At 38.4% G+C, this 17,585-nt stretch overlaps 1 protein-coding gene across 2 annotated transcripts; it reads left to right on the top strand.

Moving 5' to 3' along the window:
* Window positions 1–12: 12 nt before the first annotated feature.
* coro1a (coronin, actin binding protein, 1A) lies at window positions 13–17,283 on the top strand. Of its 2 annotated transcripts, XM_059347779.1 has the most exons (12): window positions 13–274; window positions 7,305–7,379; window positions 8,588–8,791; window positions 11,508–11,630; window positions 11,874–12,003; window positions 12,402–12,580; window positions 13,198–13,317; window positions 14,248–14,352; window positions 14,435–14,580; window positions 15,544–15,601; window positions 15,697–15,912; window positions 16,932–17,283. In XM_059347779.1, exons 1-12 carry the CDS (start codon window positions 263–265, stop codon window positions 17,022–17,024), a joined length of 1,461 nt encoding a protein of 486 aa, XP_059203762.1. In that variant the 5' UTR covers window positions 13–262; the 3' UTR covers window positions 17,025–17,283. The 2 variants fall into 2 exon arrangements, with proteins under 2 accessions (XP_059203762.1, XP_059203763.1); XM_059347780.1 differs by lacking the exons at window positions 13–274; window positions 7,305–7,379 and adding an exon at window positions 8,326–8,394.
* The last annotated feature ends 302 nt before the right edge of the window (window positions 17,284–17,585 follow it).

Below are 17,585 nucleotides of genomic sequence, written 5' to 3'. Positions count from 1 at the left end.
CTGCAGCCCCCGCCCCCTTTTACAACAAGTGCTAGGATGCACGGTTAAAAGACCTCTGAGGGGAGGAGGTGTCTGCAGAGGGAAGGAGGGGAAATCAGGGGGAACTGATGCAGTGAGGTGAGACAGTATGTTGTCCGTGCATGTGTTCACCTCATGCGCTCAAACTCAGAATGTTCATATCTACGTCCATCTTGGTACTTTGTGCAAAAGCAGGCAAAAGTATGTCAAGTAACACGCACAAGCATTTTGACTCTCCGTTAACATGGACATACAGGTGAATACGGACACAAACACACACACACACACACACACACACACACACACACATGCATACATAGCAGAATGGAAGTCTTTTAAACACTTAATTTAATGGCTGAGTATTGAACACTGTAAAGTCTTAAGTAAAGGCTCTGGTAAAAGCTGAGTTTACAGCCTTTACTTTATAATAGACCTTGAGCATTAGTTGACGTGGTTGGTTAGGACAGTCTGTTGCTAGAAGATATCACACGCTCAAGTCCTCTTAGATGTCACTGTTGCTACCTATGCAGCACATGCATATCTCAACCCATCACACACAACATACACTCAGACACCCTCGCACCTATATTTTTATACTACATGTACATACTTTAAGTGCTGCACAAAGCACTCAGAGTTTTCACTTCGTCCTCCTGACTGAGTTTAACTGGACCGGTTGTTCTGTTTGTGTTTCTGCCACAGCCTCTTTTCTTTTTGTGTCTGATTTGTCCTAACTGTCTCAAGATGACTAGGAGATGAAGACGGGTGATGGGGTTCATTCCTGAGAGCGCAAGCATGTTGGCAATGACCTGCCTCAGGCAGCTTAGACCAACTGATACAATCAATCGTGCAGTGTTATCCATTTCCTTTGCACCTGAGCTCAGTGCCAGTGAAACTCAGGCATTTTTAATTAGAAAAGAAAGTGCACACGTTTACAAACTATGTCGTTCAGTGGCATTACTGTTTGCCAAACTTTTGCTTATGGGAATAAGCAAAGTCGTAGTTATTTATGATTGTATATTTATGATAGCCCCCCATTGTTTAGAAGATTATCACAACTGTTGCTTTTATGGAATTTGATGGCTTTTAAGTTATATCCGGAGTGCTGAGTTCAAAATATTTGTTCTGCATTTATATACAGAACAGATATGAACAGGCACTCTGATGTGTTTTACACTGAAATGCCACCACACATACTTCAAATGATGCACATGTGGCAACAATGCACTAAAAGTTGTGGGACAACCACTTAACAATTGCCATCTTTAAACTTGTAACTTGATTATTATTGTCCGCTCTTAAAGTATCTTTACACTCTAACCCTGTTTAGACAAACTCCAGATAAAAAAAAAAGACCTGGCACAATATGCACTAAATACGGCAATCAATTATCTAATATTTATTTTGCTTTAATTTTTAGTTGTATTTATTTGCTGATACAGGTAACACTGTGTTTCTGTCAGCTGCTTAAACCGTTTACGTTCACTGGCTGACAGGTCAAGTTAGAGGTCAGAGAAAATCTTTTGTTTTATTTAAACCGTGCAAATCCCAAGGATTAGCTCCTCATATTCTCCCCACACACTTGTTTTTTCCCCAGTGATTTTTAACCCCTTAGTTTTCACTCAGTCACTGTTGAAAAAGATCGGTCTGTATGCGTTGCAGTTAGGGTGAGCAGAATGGGTGAAATTCTGGACAGTGTCCCAACTGTGTTTACAAGATGCATAATCCATGCGTCACCACCAGGTGACAGCTGGGTAACTATCATTTTAAAGAATTGTCATTAAGCTGTAGCAGTTTAAGATATTCCTTTTATCAGAAATACCACTCGCGGTGGCGGCTGCGTTTAACAATACATGATAACCTCCTCAAGTGACAACACATCAGAAATATTATTTTATAAAAATAAACAGATCATTTTTTATAATTAGAAGCCAGAGCTTTTTCATCCCTTTAGCTGGGATGAAGCAGATTATAATCATTGTTATATTAATGGATTCAGAGAGTTAAAAAAAACCGAACCTCTTGAGACAGTGCATTGTGTGTCTCTCCACTATATAATTAATTATTTATGACAATTTGCCTCCAAAATATACAATAGATCAGTGCAGCATTTTTCAGTATTAGACTACTGTATCACACACAGGCTTTGCTTTAGCTTGTTCAAACTATCTGTCACTATAATGGCTACTGTTCGGGACAAACGGGACAGGATGTGGGACAACTACTTGTAATTTGGGACTGTCCCGAATTTTTCAGGACTTCTGGTCACCCTAACTGCAATTCACAATAACATTCACAATAATCAGAAAGTCAAAAATATTGTTGTGTGACTTTTAAAACTTGTGCATCCCTCTTTTAAAGATTTTGGACAAATGGTTTTACTGTATTTAGATGTTTACTTGTGCATTGACACTTTATGTTTATTCTGGTCAGTTATTGTTGCCACAGAATAATGCACATTAGTGCCATTATTTATGCTTTCTTATTTAAATGTAATGCTTTTGCTCTGCAGCTGCATTGTTGTTGTGTGAGTAGCACATTTTTAACCTAAATAGAGGTCTTTTTTTAAGGGTAGTATTTTATTGAGCTGGCCTAACCAAACAGGAATGAACCCCTGTGCCCTCCTGTCATATATAAGTTACATGAGTTCTATGTGATTGTTTTGCCACTATGTTCCTCTGTGGTATTTCAGTCACTACTACTAAAAGTAACTGTTACTCAAGACTATTGGTTGATTTCTTTTCCACAGGCAGACTTTACTTTCTTAATGACATTGCACTTGTTTTCCATGCCAACACTCGCAGCCGCCCACTGACTCTTTGCCAATCCCGTCAAACCCACTTCATCTTGCCAAATTAGCAGCGTTTGAGGTGTTGCACATCCTCTGCTTCCTGCGCTAACACTGACTCATAGTTGAAGAAGGATTTCCCACAGTCTTAATCACGTACACTCTCCTCAGACTGCGTCCCCGCAGCAGCCCCCACCACCACCGCCCCTCTCCCCGACACGTCTGCTAGTCTCACACTGACTCAGACTATTACCTACTATGACCGTGGTACAATGTAAAAGCTGAAACTAATGTATTATTGGCCATTGAATGAAACTGAAAAAAAATTGCATGAAAGTAGCTGTAAAACAGAAACTGATGTCTCATAGTGTTAGCTAATCGTTTGTTTATTGTAGCCATCCACAGGCTGTGTCACTCGCTCCACGAAACGACTCTGTGGGTAGTTAAAGGGGGGTTGGGGAGGGGGGGTCGACACTACAGAGAGATGATTGGACGGATCAGATCAGAGGCAATACATCAGTATCAAATAAACTGCACTGCTCATCATTCTCAAAAAGGGCTTTGGATTAAAGTAAATTAAAATTCTGAAACATATTTAAAGTCCATATAAATAATGTAAATACATGTATGTAGATTATATATACATACAGTGCAAACGATATACCCTGATTCATTTTTGATACGTAGGATAAGAAGAAATAGGATCAATGGTTCGCCACATAAAAGCTGCTGCTCTCTTTCACAGCCAAAGGGAGTTATGAGAGAGGGAAGCAGACGCGGCTTGGTGCGGTGTTTCAGATTAATATCAAAGATATATGTTTGCTTAGCTATGTCCATATGTATGAACAACACAGGAAAAAAATAACTGAAATTGGTTTCAGTGCTAATGTAGAGTTGTTTGACCTTTTGTGACCCTAACTAAGAATGCTTTTGATCATTTAAATGTAACCACTTTTTTAGACATGTGGGAAAAGAAAGATTTGTGACCATCGTGGGGAATCTTGGCGGGCATGTTAATACCTCGTGACTACCACTGGTCTATCTATGCATTATCAGCCGAAAGGATACGTAACAGTGAAGTCGATTTGTGTTTGTTGAAACAGCTGTGGAAGCCCCAATAGGCATGTGGAAAAAAAATTTGGTGATCCATTTTCTGTTTGATTTTAATAGTTTTTGTTGTCTGTGTTTATGATTTAAGAACAGCTGATATAAAAGGTTTTGCCAGGATCTGTCTTTTTTTTTTTTCCAGATGAAAAAGGATCTTTTTTTCTAACGCCTGTTTCACCAAATCTTTAAATATTTTTAAAACGTGGGAGACATCAGAACAGAATTATCAGTTTCAGTAGTGACTTACCATCAAACATTGCATTTATGTAGTTGTAGTTGTAGTTGTAGTAGTGATTTAATTACTTACATGATTGTTTCTTACCTCCAAGTCTAAATTACTGTCCACTTCTCAATGTTTACAAACTGGGACAACCATCCTCATCATCGTGGCCTCGACAAACAGATCTCTCATGTTTTTTCACACCCTCCGTCAGAATGCCTTTTCTGAAGGCCATTAGACTGTCTGGTCTGTCCCTGTGGTCTCTACATCTAGAATCTAGTTCAAATGTTTGTACGCTTGGCCAGTCTTCCCTCAATTCCATGTTGAAATTAAAAGCGTGTAAGCTACAAATATTAAATCTACTTGGCACAAAAGGTATGATAAAGTCATTTTTTTCTGCAAGTGCCCTCACGTTGGGAACACAATCAGCTTCTCAAACCTTGTAGAAAAATGATCATGGCAAAACTTATTTCCCCATTTGTTCCAAAGATAAAAACTTACTTTACAGACCTAAAAAAGGATATCCTGTTGTAACTTCTTCATCGCGATTTAAGTCATAAACACAGGAGAGAAACTACTTTTGGTCAGGCTTAGGGAATGGATCCCCAGAAGTTTCTTTTTCTCACTTACCTCTCAGGGCTTCCATAGCACTCTGATACGCTGTAACGGAAGGCTTTGCTCCAACATCCTGGGTCTCCCACTTCTCAGGGTGCCATAACAGTAGCTGTAACATCCAAGGCCTGATCTCTGCTGTCTGAAACATGGCTGCGAGACTGTCGTCTACCTCCACCTGCCCTGTTTGTCCAGTCTGTTCATGCTGTGAACTGGGGAACAGATTGGACGGAAGGGAGACAGAAGGTGGAATATTTCTCCAAAAAAACCATGTTACAGGAGTGGAACCTGGCCTGAAAAAATTGGTCTTTGTCCTTTTGTCTGTATGTTAAATAATAATAATAAAAAAAGACATGATGTATGAACACATCACTAACAAAACAAACTTCATTTTTTTAATATAACACAGGTGCCGGATAGCCTGTTGATGACCTGTTTATAATGGACTACCTGTATTGTTATATACTGATTATTATGATTACTGTTATTCTGTGGATCCTAATAATGACACTGGTCTATGTGTACAGATAATGAGACAAGCCCTTTCCTTTAGGATGAAGGGAGCTTTCTGGAGGGTCTGTCTGTTATCATCTTCATATCTGCAATGTCACTTTTTTTTTTAACCGACAAAGGAGCGAGTGTGGCTCCATCTAGTGGAAGTTCATGTGCACTGATGCAGGCATTACTGTAGCCATACTGCAGGCAAAATGAAAAAAAAATGACTGCTTGTAGTACTGTCCGCGCTGGTTTGCAGTTAACCACCGGGGTTGTTTATTTCCAGACCATGTATGTTCACATGTGTGTATGAGCTCTCCTGCAGAACCTATACAAGCATGAAAATGTGTATGTTGTCAAATTTGCTTTCTCCCTCTGCACGGACGGGGCTGCTGACTGCATCCCCAGAGTGCCTCATTATCCAGTCTGTGTGCTTGCAAATTAATGTGCACGAACACAGATGCACAGTTTGTTCCTGCGCTGTAGTTCACACATCTGTCCAACATTAGTGTCCTGTGTAACAGACAGGCTCTCACACTCCTCAGTCTCCAGCAACGATTGTGCAATAAACTGAAATCTATATTTTTAAAACTGCCTGCAGGCCATCTCTTTCATCCATGTTTCTTTTATTTAGGTCTGCATGCATGTGTGTGTGTGAGAGAGATTTTGTACTTCTATGTAGATCCTGACTGATATGGGATTTCTGAGACCAATGGTGATACTGATTTTAGTGGGGGAAAATATATAGATAACTGATATGGCTGCCGATAGTTGTTTTTAAAACTGGACTTAAAATATTCCTTGAATATGAGGAAGGAGAAAATAGACCTTTTTTTGTGTGGATTGTGCACCGATTTTTCCCCAGTCTGCAAATGTAGCCAGAGAGTTATTTCTCAAACATATTCCTTTATTAATTAATAATTAACATTATTCTGCAAACAATGTATTACATTCTCAGCCAGTTCTATAAATGATAACTGAGAAAAATATGAATAATGGGTATAGGCATAAAATAAAAATAAAAAATCATGCCAAGCAACATATATATATATATATATATATATATATATATATTGTGTAAAAAAGTTTTATTAACAGCATGTGTCATGTCACATGTTCACATGCTCATGTCAAACAACATATACACCACTACCCACCAATAATACAGTACAGGCCAAAAGTTTGGACACACACCTTCTCATTCAATGCGTTTTCTTTATTTTCATGACTATTTACATTGTAGATTCTCACTGAAGGCATCAAAACTATGAATGAACACATATGGAATTATGTACTTAACAAAAAAAGTGTGAAATAACTGAAAACATGTCTTGTATTTTTTATTCCTCAAAGTAACCACCCTTTGCTTACTAGAATACAAGACTTGTTTTCAGTTATTTCACACTTTTTTGTTAAGTACATAATTCCACATGTGTTCATTAATAGTTTTGATCAATCTACAATGTAAATAGTCATGAAAATAATGGAAACGCATTGAATGAGAAGGTGTGTCCAAACTTTTGGCCTATACTGGATATGCCTTTGATAGGCCAGTATGGACCATACCACATATGTCAACCGTCAGGCTCTATTTTTTTATGCTGAGAATTAAGCTACTTAAAAGTTCATCATGCAATTCCAATATCAGTCAAAAAATAATTGCAATGAGATATGTTTTTCAAGTTGTGCAGCCCTAGTCAAACTCCAAAGACGCTGGATCCTACATATCCCATAATGCAACTCAGTAGTGTCTCTCATTGGACCCTTCTTGACTGACTTCAAAGCTCTTGTAGTAATTCTGAGCAACAGTGTCTTGAATCTTTTTTCTTTTGTTGGCTGACTAGTCTGATACAATCACAGCATGCATTGTCCTGACACGTTTTCTTGATGTAATCTTGTGGAAGATCTCAAAACACTTGCGCTGTCTGAACCTTAATGTTGCCTTCTTCAGTTATTCAGCCTCTGAAATGTCACACGAGACACCTCCCACTTCCACCTTCGTTTGAAACTCTCACTTCCTCCATGTCATTTTGAAATGTTCTTTAACATACTGTCTCCTCTTAGTCCTCATTCTGGTGGCAGGGTGTTTGGTGCTCTGCCGAAACTCCTCAAGCTGAATCGCCCCCACACGACTCCCAGGTAGGCCTGCAACATCTGTCTGCAGCTTGTCACACAGTTCATTTACACCTACAAAACATCTGTGAAGATAAAGGTACATTTATTATGTAACAGGTTAATAACGGGTTAAGGTAACAGAGAGTAATTGATTTGCAATCTAGATCTTTGATCTTGAGTTTCTTCTGGTTCAACGTAGTGTATTGGATACTTCTTTGTACCACACAATGTTTTCCATCACAGCAGAGAGACTCAGCGGCAGAGAGAGATTATTGACATGCATTTAGGCTCCTGATAAAATTACGCCTCACTCTATAAAGGATTATTAAATTAGGTGCAGAGCAGCAAGAGAGGTCTTGTGATGCACATGCAGCAAAGACATTGTACCCTTCTGAGTCCTAGCTTAGGCGCGGCTGCAGATTTCAGGAAGTCAAATCTACAAATGGAGGTAAAGCAGAACACATTCTGTGTTTTTAATTGGTGATAAACAGTGCAAGGTTTGTTTATTTTGCAGCTCAACTTCTGCATGATTTAAAGGCTTAACACGATGGTAAAAGATGGGTTTATTCCATGTCATTTAACTTGCTGAAAAATGTATCTGCATGTATGTACACCTGTGTGTGAGTGTGTGAAGGACAAATATGGCAAAAAGAAAGACGTTTGGTGGTTTTCTTCTTCACTCTGAAGGATGTGGTGTAACTGACAAGTTGGGTAACTCAGCTGCCTTTTATAGGCATACAGCATGTGCAGCTTTACTGATTGTAAATAGCATTGTTATTTTTTATACTGTTGTCTTGTACAGTTATTGAAGCATACATGCAGCATGCACAGTTATTTAGGTAGCATAGAACGTCGAATTAAAGAGAGATAAGTGGAAAGAGTACCAGTCACAGACAGACTAGAGGAAGCAGTTGTGAAAGCTTTTGCTTCCTCTTTTTTTGTAGCTTTCCTCTGTCGTGTCCTTTATCTGTGTCGTCAGCTTTGTGTCTGTCAGTTTATTTCCACATGAAAACTACAAACATTAAGTGAATCGCTACAGGTAACTCTTGATTTGACATGGTTGATCTTATATGCATTCAAATGATTACGTTTTGTGTGTGTTTTTTTAGATGCACAGGATTAGATATGTTTCTGCTATTGAAGACTGTTTATCCTTCAGGCTTCCTGCACATAAAATTCTGCCTTTTGCACCCTGACACTGTCCTCATATGAAGTCCTGCTTTTCTTTCCAGTTCATCATGTCCAGGAAGGTTGTGAGGTCCAGTAAGTTCCGTCACGTCTTTGGTCAGGCTTACAAAGCTGACCAATGCTACGATGACATCCGAATCTCCCAGATGACATGGGACAGCAACTTCTGTTCTGTTAACCCCAAGTTTGTGGCCATGATTGTGGACGCCAGCGGTGGAGGCGCCTTCATTGTGCTGCCCCTGAGCAAGGTGAGTCACAGTAAACACCCTGAATATATAGATAAATGGATTGTTTGATTGTTCATTTTCTTTAATGAAGTGCCCAACCTTAACACCGAAAGTGCAGTTGCAGTTTCACTGCACTTTAAACTAAATATTCTGCCTTCTCTCCAAGGCTTGGCAAAAAAACTGCTACAAAAAGGTTCCCCTTCCTCAAACACAACTCAAGTTTTTCGTAGCATCCAGCTTAAAGAAATCAACAGGAATGAAGGTTATTTTACTAAAAAGTACTCTAAAAAACCCCATCTCATTCTCAATTTCACCCCGCTCACACAACAAACAAACTCTGATCTACACAAGAGTATATCTGCTGCTTGGCTCTCTTCTGATTCTCACCATACCTTTTTTGGATGTGTTGAACATTTTACATATTATTGTGATGCTTTTTTTTTCTTTTCACACCATGCTTACATTTACAAATTTGAATCCTGCCAGTCACCACCACACATTGAGCTGAATAAGGAAGTTTGATGCCGACTTTGAGTCTTTCTACACGTCACTCACTCCACTGTTGAGATGTTTTCACCATATTAGGAGTTCGTTGTCAGCTCAGTCAGGGCAGGATGTGGCTTCAACCCAGTTATTCTGCAGTCACTTATGGAGTACGTTAGGTGGCCTGAAACTAATTCATTGTGTTTCGTGTGCCTGAAAAGTGGAAAATTGCAAACCTTGTAGTCTTGTTTATGGTCATCTGACCGTCTGAATTTGTCAAAGTATGTGAATTTAATGAAGCTTAGCTTTTGTCACCTACATGTTGCCGTATGTTTGTGAATTTTTATATACACAGGGTATCTACAGCTGTTGAAAAGTCCTAAAAAAACACTGAATTCAGATTCCTTTGGTTAAAAATGAAAAAGTTTGCCATTTCATTTTTAAAAAGTCTGAAATATTTTCTCTTGCCTGCTGTAGGCAGTAATGCTACAGCATAAAAATGATTTTTTTTGTGATTGCAGACTGTCAAAAGATATTTTTATTGGTTAACTCATAGATAGATTGTTTGATCTGCCTGAAGACACTTATCACATACAGATACATTTTTCTTTAGGGTTAAAAAAATAATAAGGCACTGGCTTATTTCAATTGTGAGCATCTGGGTTGGACAAGTTTGACAAAAGTTTGACAAATGACAAGTTTTGCAAACATACATTTAGTCACATAAAGAAATAACTTAAATTGTGCAAGGTCCCTTTTTTAAAATAGAATTTCTTTACAGATTTTACAGAATATTTTCTCTTCTTCAGTGAGTTTCAGAGATATTGGAAGTTTATTTTATTCAGTTCAAGCCATGTATAAAAAAGGTATTCTTACCCTGAATCTAAACAGGATACAATCAGTTCAACTGCCTCTTGTAACGAAAGAGATTAAAGTAGTCGGACAGATATTTGAGGACCTCATCCGTCCATTTTTACTCGAGTTACAGTATCTGAGTCCAGATCATGCTAATTTAATCAATTACATCATTAGGAGATGTGTTATATACTGCTGGGAAGTACTGTCAGAAATGTGATATAAAATAATTCATTCTAGGTTATATTTTCCCTCCTGGTTTTCTGTCATACTTTAATGCTTTGACTGCGAAAAAGGTTTAATTTGCATTCCATGTGAAAATTCAACTTGGTGAACCCTGCAGAATCCACATTATTCATGGTCTTATGTCTCGTGTAGTATACAATTCTCAGGGGGAAAACATTAGCTAAGGGCCCAGTGGGCGTAAAATTGCAGAGAAATGAACTGCAGATGCCTGGAAAGGATCGTCCTGTTTTAGATTAATATTGGTGTTTATCTCATTTCACCTTCAGGACGAATAACTTTTCCAGTTTTTTACTAATAAACCTGTTACTAAACTGAGTCTGATGATATTGATATAGTGTGCTGAAGAATTACATTTTCAAAGAAATAAAAAATAAAAGAATCATCATAATGCCCCATGTTTTCAGTGGAGGGCAGCCCAGATTTGGTCATGGAAGCAGAACCAGAGGAACCATGGGACTTCATCCCCTTGGCCCTGATCCCCTCTCTAACCCACTTACTAGATATTAGGAGTAATTGGAAGCATAGCTTTGGAATTTGTATCAGCTGATTAACAACTTCCTCCTCCCACCTTCACTAAATCATAATTTTTTTACTCCACTCATAATTGTGTGTGACCTTTCAGTCTCTTCAGACTTTTTGAGTATTCAGAATCAAAGTCAGAATCCAGTTAATTGCCAAGTAAGTTTTCACATACAACAATTTTGCTTTGTGACAGAAACATAAATACATAATAGAAAGATTGCAATGGAATTACGATATTCAAAAATATTATTAACCTCTTCCACTCCATGCCTCCCTATTTTTTAAAATCTTTTTTAGGGGGAGATAGCAGATCAACAGTTGATGCCACATAAAATCTGTAATAAACATTGTGTGTTTTGGTTAGATGCCTATAATAGTTACAAGGGTTAAAACATTATGATACGAGTAAGCCACTCTCATGCTCATTATGTCTCATAAGATGTTTTTTGTTACATAGATTTTGTGCTAAATTTTAATTTTGGGGGGCTTTAAAACAGAAGAAAATGGTCACAAATCCCTCTATAATACCACAATAAGACACCCAGAATATATATATATATATATATATATATATATATATATATATATTCTGTTCTATTCACCACTTGTCTTGATGTTTGTGTCTCTGCAGACAGGACGTATCGACATGTCCTACCCCACTGTGTGCGGCCACACGGGACCTGTCCTGGACATCGAGTTCTGTCCTCACAATGACAACATCATTGCCAGTGGCTCCGAGGACTGCAGTGTCATGGTAGGCATCACTATAATATAACACAATCCTATTCAGTTTAATCTTTCAAGCATTCAGTTCTAATTAAAGCATGACATGACTTTGTACAGCAATGGAATGAAATGCAATTTATTAAATCTTTATAAATGAGGCAATCTTACCGAGATTAAAATCCCTTTTCCAAGAGTGAACTGAGGACAAGAATTATTCACATCATCAGTTTTGTCAATGAAAAACATAAGAAATTGTTTCCTTGGTTACCAGATTTGGGAGATCCCAGACAGCGGGCTGACCACGCCGCTCACAGATCCTGTTGTCAAACTGGACGGCCACACCAAACGTGTTGGCATCCTGAGCTGGCACCCCACCGCCCACAATGTGCTGATGAGTGCAGGTATGACACTCTCAGACACTTGCTGCTGCTGCCTTTACACAGTCTGACAGAGAGGTTGTATTTTAGAGGAACCAGAGTGGTTTTAATGTCACAGATGTTTTTGTTTGAATGAGACTCGCACCTTCTTGAACAGGAAGTTCTCACAGCCTCCACCCGCTTTCTTCACGCCGATCAACTCTCTGAAACAAATACTTTTTTCCAGGAAAGAGAAGAGAAACTCTGACTGCAATGTGAAAGCTTTTATGACTCAAGTCAGTCAGTAATAAAGACGTGCAAAATTTGTGTTTTTAATAAGAAATAAGGCAGAATATTAGTGTAATACTTGGAATTAATTTGATTCATGACCCAGAGTGAAGCCTCTTTTCATTTTCATTTTTTGTCCCTGTGTGTCTGTGCAGGTTGCGATAACCTGGTGATCCTGTGGAACGTGGCTCGCGGGGAGGAGGTGGTGAGGATCGACATTCACACTGACCTCATCTACAGCGCCTGCTGGAACCGGGATGGCTCCCAGATTCTCACCTCCTGCAAGGACAAGACTATGAGGGTGCTGGACCCACGTAAAGGCACCGTTCTGCATGTAGGTTGTCCCTGTAACTTCAAACTGCATCTTTACAGAACAAGTCTTAAATTATGTTTCTCAGAAAACATCTGCAGCAACATTTAACTCACAGGTTGCAAGGATTTTTTTTCTCCATTTTTTATATATTGGTTAGTTAATCATGGTTAGAGCACATGAGTGTATTAACAAGAGTCTCACCTTCTTTGAGGTAAAATATACAGTACAGGCCAAAAGTTTGGACACACACCTTCTCATTCAATGCGTTTTCTTTATTTTCATGACTATTTACATTGTAGATTCTCACTGAAGGCATCAAAACTATGAATGAACACATATGGAATTATGTACTTAACAAAAAAAGTGTGAAATAACTGAAAACATGTCTTGTATTTTTTATTCCTCAAAGTAACCACCCTTTGCTTACTAGAATACAAGACATGTTTCAGTTATTTCACACTTTTTTGTTAAGTACATAATTCCAGATGTGTTCATTAATAGTTCTGATCAATCTACAATGTAAATAGTCATGAAAATAAAGGAAACGCATTGAATGAGAAGGTGTGTCCAAACTTTTGGCCTGTACTGTAGCTCTGTCTTTAACACCTCCAACTCTGCTCCACCTTTCACACCTACAGGAGAAGGAGAAGCCTCATGAGGGCTCTAGGCCTGTCAGGGCTGTGTTCGCGTCTGACGGGAAGATCTTTAGTACCGGTTTCAGTCGCATGAGTGAGAGACAGGTGGCGCTGTGGGACCCGGTGAGTGTCAACAAAGACTTTTGTCTCTTACAGACTCTTCTGTCTTAGGTTTTCTCACTTTACGAAGACTCAGGATTCTTATTGATATCCTTTAAACCTCTGAAAATGTGTTTTCAAATCTTTAGTATTTTTCTGCAACATTTAATATTGCTTAATAACACTGCAGCAGGCATTACCGGTATTATTCATTCCAGGTTTAGCACTCAAAAACTCAAACAGCGGCCTGCAAATATGAGCAACAACAACACATCTAATTTTATTTAATCTCTTTTTTTTGTCTTTGCATCTTTTTGTGGTGATTGTACATATCTTGCAGTTATTTTTTTTCTCTTTGTAGTTCTTTTGCATCTTTCTGTGGCCAGTGTAGGTGTTTGTGTCTTTTTACTAACTTACTTTGCCTTCTATGTTTTTTCTTTGTTACTCTTTGTAGTCATTTGTTTGACTTTCCAACAAGAAAAGTTAAGAATCACTTACACATAGAGATGCTCTGGTCCAGGGCATGTGCTCCATTAGCTGATTCAATCATCCATCCAAGCTTTTAGTGTCAAACTCATGCTCTTATACATCCTTCTGCACAGTGCAGCTAAAAAAAGTGGAAAGCAATTTAGAAAACAAACACAGATTAAGGGGAGCGGGGGGCATTATATACTGTTAAGATTTGTATAAAAATCTTAACAGTTGGACTTTTTGTGGTACTTTCAAAGTGTCAGTAATCTGTTAATAAGGAGTTATTTACTGTGTTTACAACACTGCTGTTTCACAACTGCCAGCTTATAGCTCTCAGGGCGTGCTGCTCTGCAATATGCCACATCAAGCTCAATTAAATAGTCCTCGGCTTACCAGCAGTCTGCTCCAGCAGCCTCTTTCTTACAGGATATTACACTGAATATAATCAAATATAACTCTTTGTATCTGAATCTCTTTTAACAGAAGAACTTTGGTGAGCCGCTGACCTTGCAGGAGCTGGACACCAGTAGTGGTGTCCTTCTGCCATTTTTTGACCCAGACACTGGCATCGTCTACCTTTGTGGCAAGGTAAGATTCAGATGTTGAAATCTTTCTGTGTTGGTCTCACCCACACGGACACAAACAGCTGACTCTCACATCTTCTTCACAGGGTGACAGCAGCATCCGTTACTTTGAGGTGACAGATGAAGCTCCTTACGTCCACTTCCTGTCCCAGTACAGCAGCAAGGAGAGCCAGAAGGGGATGGGATACATGCCCAAGAGAGGCTTGGAGGTCAACAAATGTGAAATTGCGAGGTAAAGATGTTTATGTCTTTATAAAAACAAAAGAGTGTTTCAGTCAACCTATCAGTGTGGCTTCAAGAATAGCAATGTCTGTTGGTCAGTTGGTCCAGACTGAAATATCTCAACAGCTATTATGTGAATTGACACAACATTTTGTTCAAAGATTTGAGTTTCCCTGATGATTAAATCTACTAAATTTGCTGATCCTCTGACTTTTTATCTAGTCAAAATTTCTGACCAAACACTGCACAAACCTTTACCAAGCCAAGCCCTATCTCTCAATGAAAGAAAATAAATCTGCTCCCAAATGTAATGGGTTCTTTCTTGGCTGATGCTACATAGTTCCACAAAGTTTCGTAAATAATAGGGGACATCAGTTTTTCTTTATTACTACTAACACACAAACTGTGCACTATGGCCCTCAGTGGATCCATGTAAAGGTCTATAGTGGACCCTTAAATGGGAAATGAATCAATTAACTCAGTGACTTATATCACTAAAATATAAGTTATATGTATTTACATGATAAATACATTTATTTCTATTATTGAAACACATTTCAACTTCAACGTATCATCTGATACCACACTGTATGACTTTCACAATGACAGCGGGGGTTAGATGTGCAGAAAACATGTTTGCCACAAATGTAAAGATCTAAAGTGAACTGCAGCCTGACCAGCTAATTTATTTTTTTCTGTCCTTGTTTTGCTTTAAGTTAATAAGGAGAAATATAACTGTGACAGCCTTACTTTAGAGACATTTGTTTTCTGCCTTTTGATATAACTGACTTTGTGCTTTATAAGCACTGAGTATATGTATGCAAAACAGATCATGGTCTGAATGGGTTTATAACAGTGGATTAGAGCTCAGGGTGGGTGTGTGGAGCTGAGTGGGTGTGGATGGGTGGCCCGAGTTGGAAATTTTTATCCCCCTGTCCAAAATCACTAATGGCTGTGCTGTTTCTGCCTTCAGGTTCTACAAACTCCATGAGAGGAAATGTGAGCCCATAGTCATGACGGTGCCACGCAAGGTACATCACACACTATCTGTTCTTCTGTCAATCAAAATGAGTTTGTGGGTTTAGATTAAGTATTTAACTCACTCTCTCTTTCTCTGCCTGCACAGTCTGATCTGTTCCAGGAGGACCTTTACCCAGACACCATCGGTCCAGATCCTTCAGTCGAGGCTGACGAGTGGTTTCAAGGAAAAGATGGCCAGCCTATTCTGATCTCTCTGAAAGACGGGTTTGTAGCCACCACCAAGGCCAAGGAGTTCAAAGTTCACAAGAGTCTCCTGAAGACCACGACTGCCGCAGCTGTGACTTCATCGGACAACAGCGGGGTGAGACATTTAAAGCTAAATGTCAGATTACATTAAAGGTTCAAACTGTTGCAGTGGTGGAACTAATTTAAACTTAAATATAAAACATGTTGCATTTGGACATATTAAAGTACAAGTTCTGCATATAAAGTAATTACCTCCAATTGTATAAGGTAATTTCATAGTTTCATAGTCAGTGTATTAGCTACAGTAGATTGGAAAAGCACAGAGGAGAACCAACACAAAAGTTAACATACTATAGCCAGCTAAAGAAAGGACCACTTAACAAAATCAATATTAGTTTAAATGTACTTAATATTTAGAATATTTCCAATGCTTTACCTTGCTGTCTGACAGCTCTTTCCAATGGGGAACTGAAGGTTTTATCCATCCATGGTCTCTTCAAAATCACCAGACTTCATTGACAAAAACACAATTTTTACCTTGCAGAACGCAGGAGTTGCTGGTCTACTGCTGCCTCGATCAGTCAGTTTGTTTGTGTTGTTGTGTGACTTTGGTGTTTAAATGGGTTAATTCAGAAGTCACTCAAAAACTCACACAAATGAACTGATAGAGGTGGCGGGAGACCAGCATCTCCCATGTTCTGCAAGGTAAAATTTGTGTTTTTGTCAATGGAGTCTGGTGACTTTGAAGAGAGTATAGCACAGCTTCAAAATTAGGTTACACTTGATAAAAGAAATAAAATATAATAATGTACCAATCGCATGCATAATGATACGTTTATTTTGATACATTAAGTACAGTAAGATACTGAAGTACTATTACTTTTGATACTTTCAGGACATTTTATTGTGTTCATTACAGATGCAGTACTTTTACTTGTACCAAAGCATTTTTACACTTGGTTGGAAGTAAAGGATCTGAATACTGAATACTACATGTAACCATTTTACTGCTTGAACTAGAGAACAAATCCAGTTTGAAGTAATATTGCAATTTAAACAAACACACTCCCTCACATCATAACTGTGTGTGTGTGTGTGTGTGTGTGTGTGCGTGTCTGTCTGTCTGTCTCTCAGGAGGTCCAGTCCTTGAGAAAGGAGGTGAAAGACCTCAAAGCAGCGATTGAGGAGCTGACCAATCGTGTGAAGGAGCTGGAGACCAAGCATTAAACGAGATGTGTTTGAGTTTGGTAAACAAAATCAAAAAAATTAAAAGCAGAAGTCAGGAGACGAACAACGACAGACTGGCTGTTGTAAATCTGATTTTAGTGAGACAAAGGGAGAGATTGAAACCTGCAGTTGTTATGAAACTTCATTTTTCTTTGGCTTGAAGCTTGAATTTGTTTATTTGGTTTGTCTGATCAATTTTTAAAATTCGTATTTTAATATATGCGTTTAGTTTTAAATAAAATCATCTGTATTTTCAAAATTCTGTTTGGACTTTTTTTGTGAAATGAAATACACATGAAACAGATGTTTGAATAACAATTTTAATCATTTACACTCATCATCGTACAAAATGTGAAACAGAACAAAATGAACAACAACAAACGTTATATAAATGATTGAAATGTCATGTGGACGAGTACAAACAGATGCTTCCTGAGGCTGACTGAGATGCCTTTGGTTAAAGAGTCGCTTCCTCTGACTGTTTATAATAAAAACAACAAATATTGATGAGAAGCAAACAAGTTATAAAACATGCAGTACAGACAGAATGACTGATCCAAA

The sequence above is a fragment of the Centropristis striata genome, chromosome 13 (assembly GCF_030273125.1).
Source record: "Centropristis striata isolate RG_2023a ecotype Rhode Island chromosome 13, C.striata_1.0, whole genome shotgun sequence".
Classification (NCBI taxonomy): domain Eukaryota; kingdom Metazoa; phylum Chordata; class Actinopteri; order Perciformes; family Serranidae; genus Centropristis; species Centropristis striata.
Note: the sequence above shows the minus strand (reverse complement) of the source record. Positions and strands in the feature narration are given on the sequence as shown.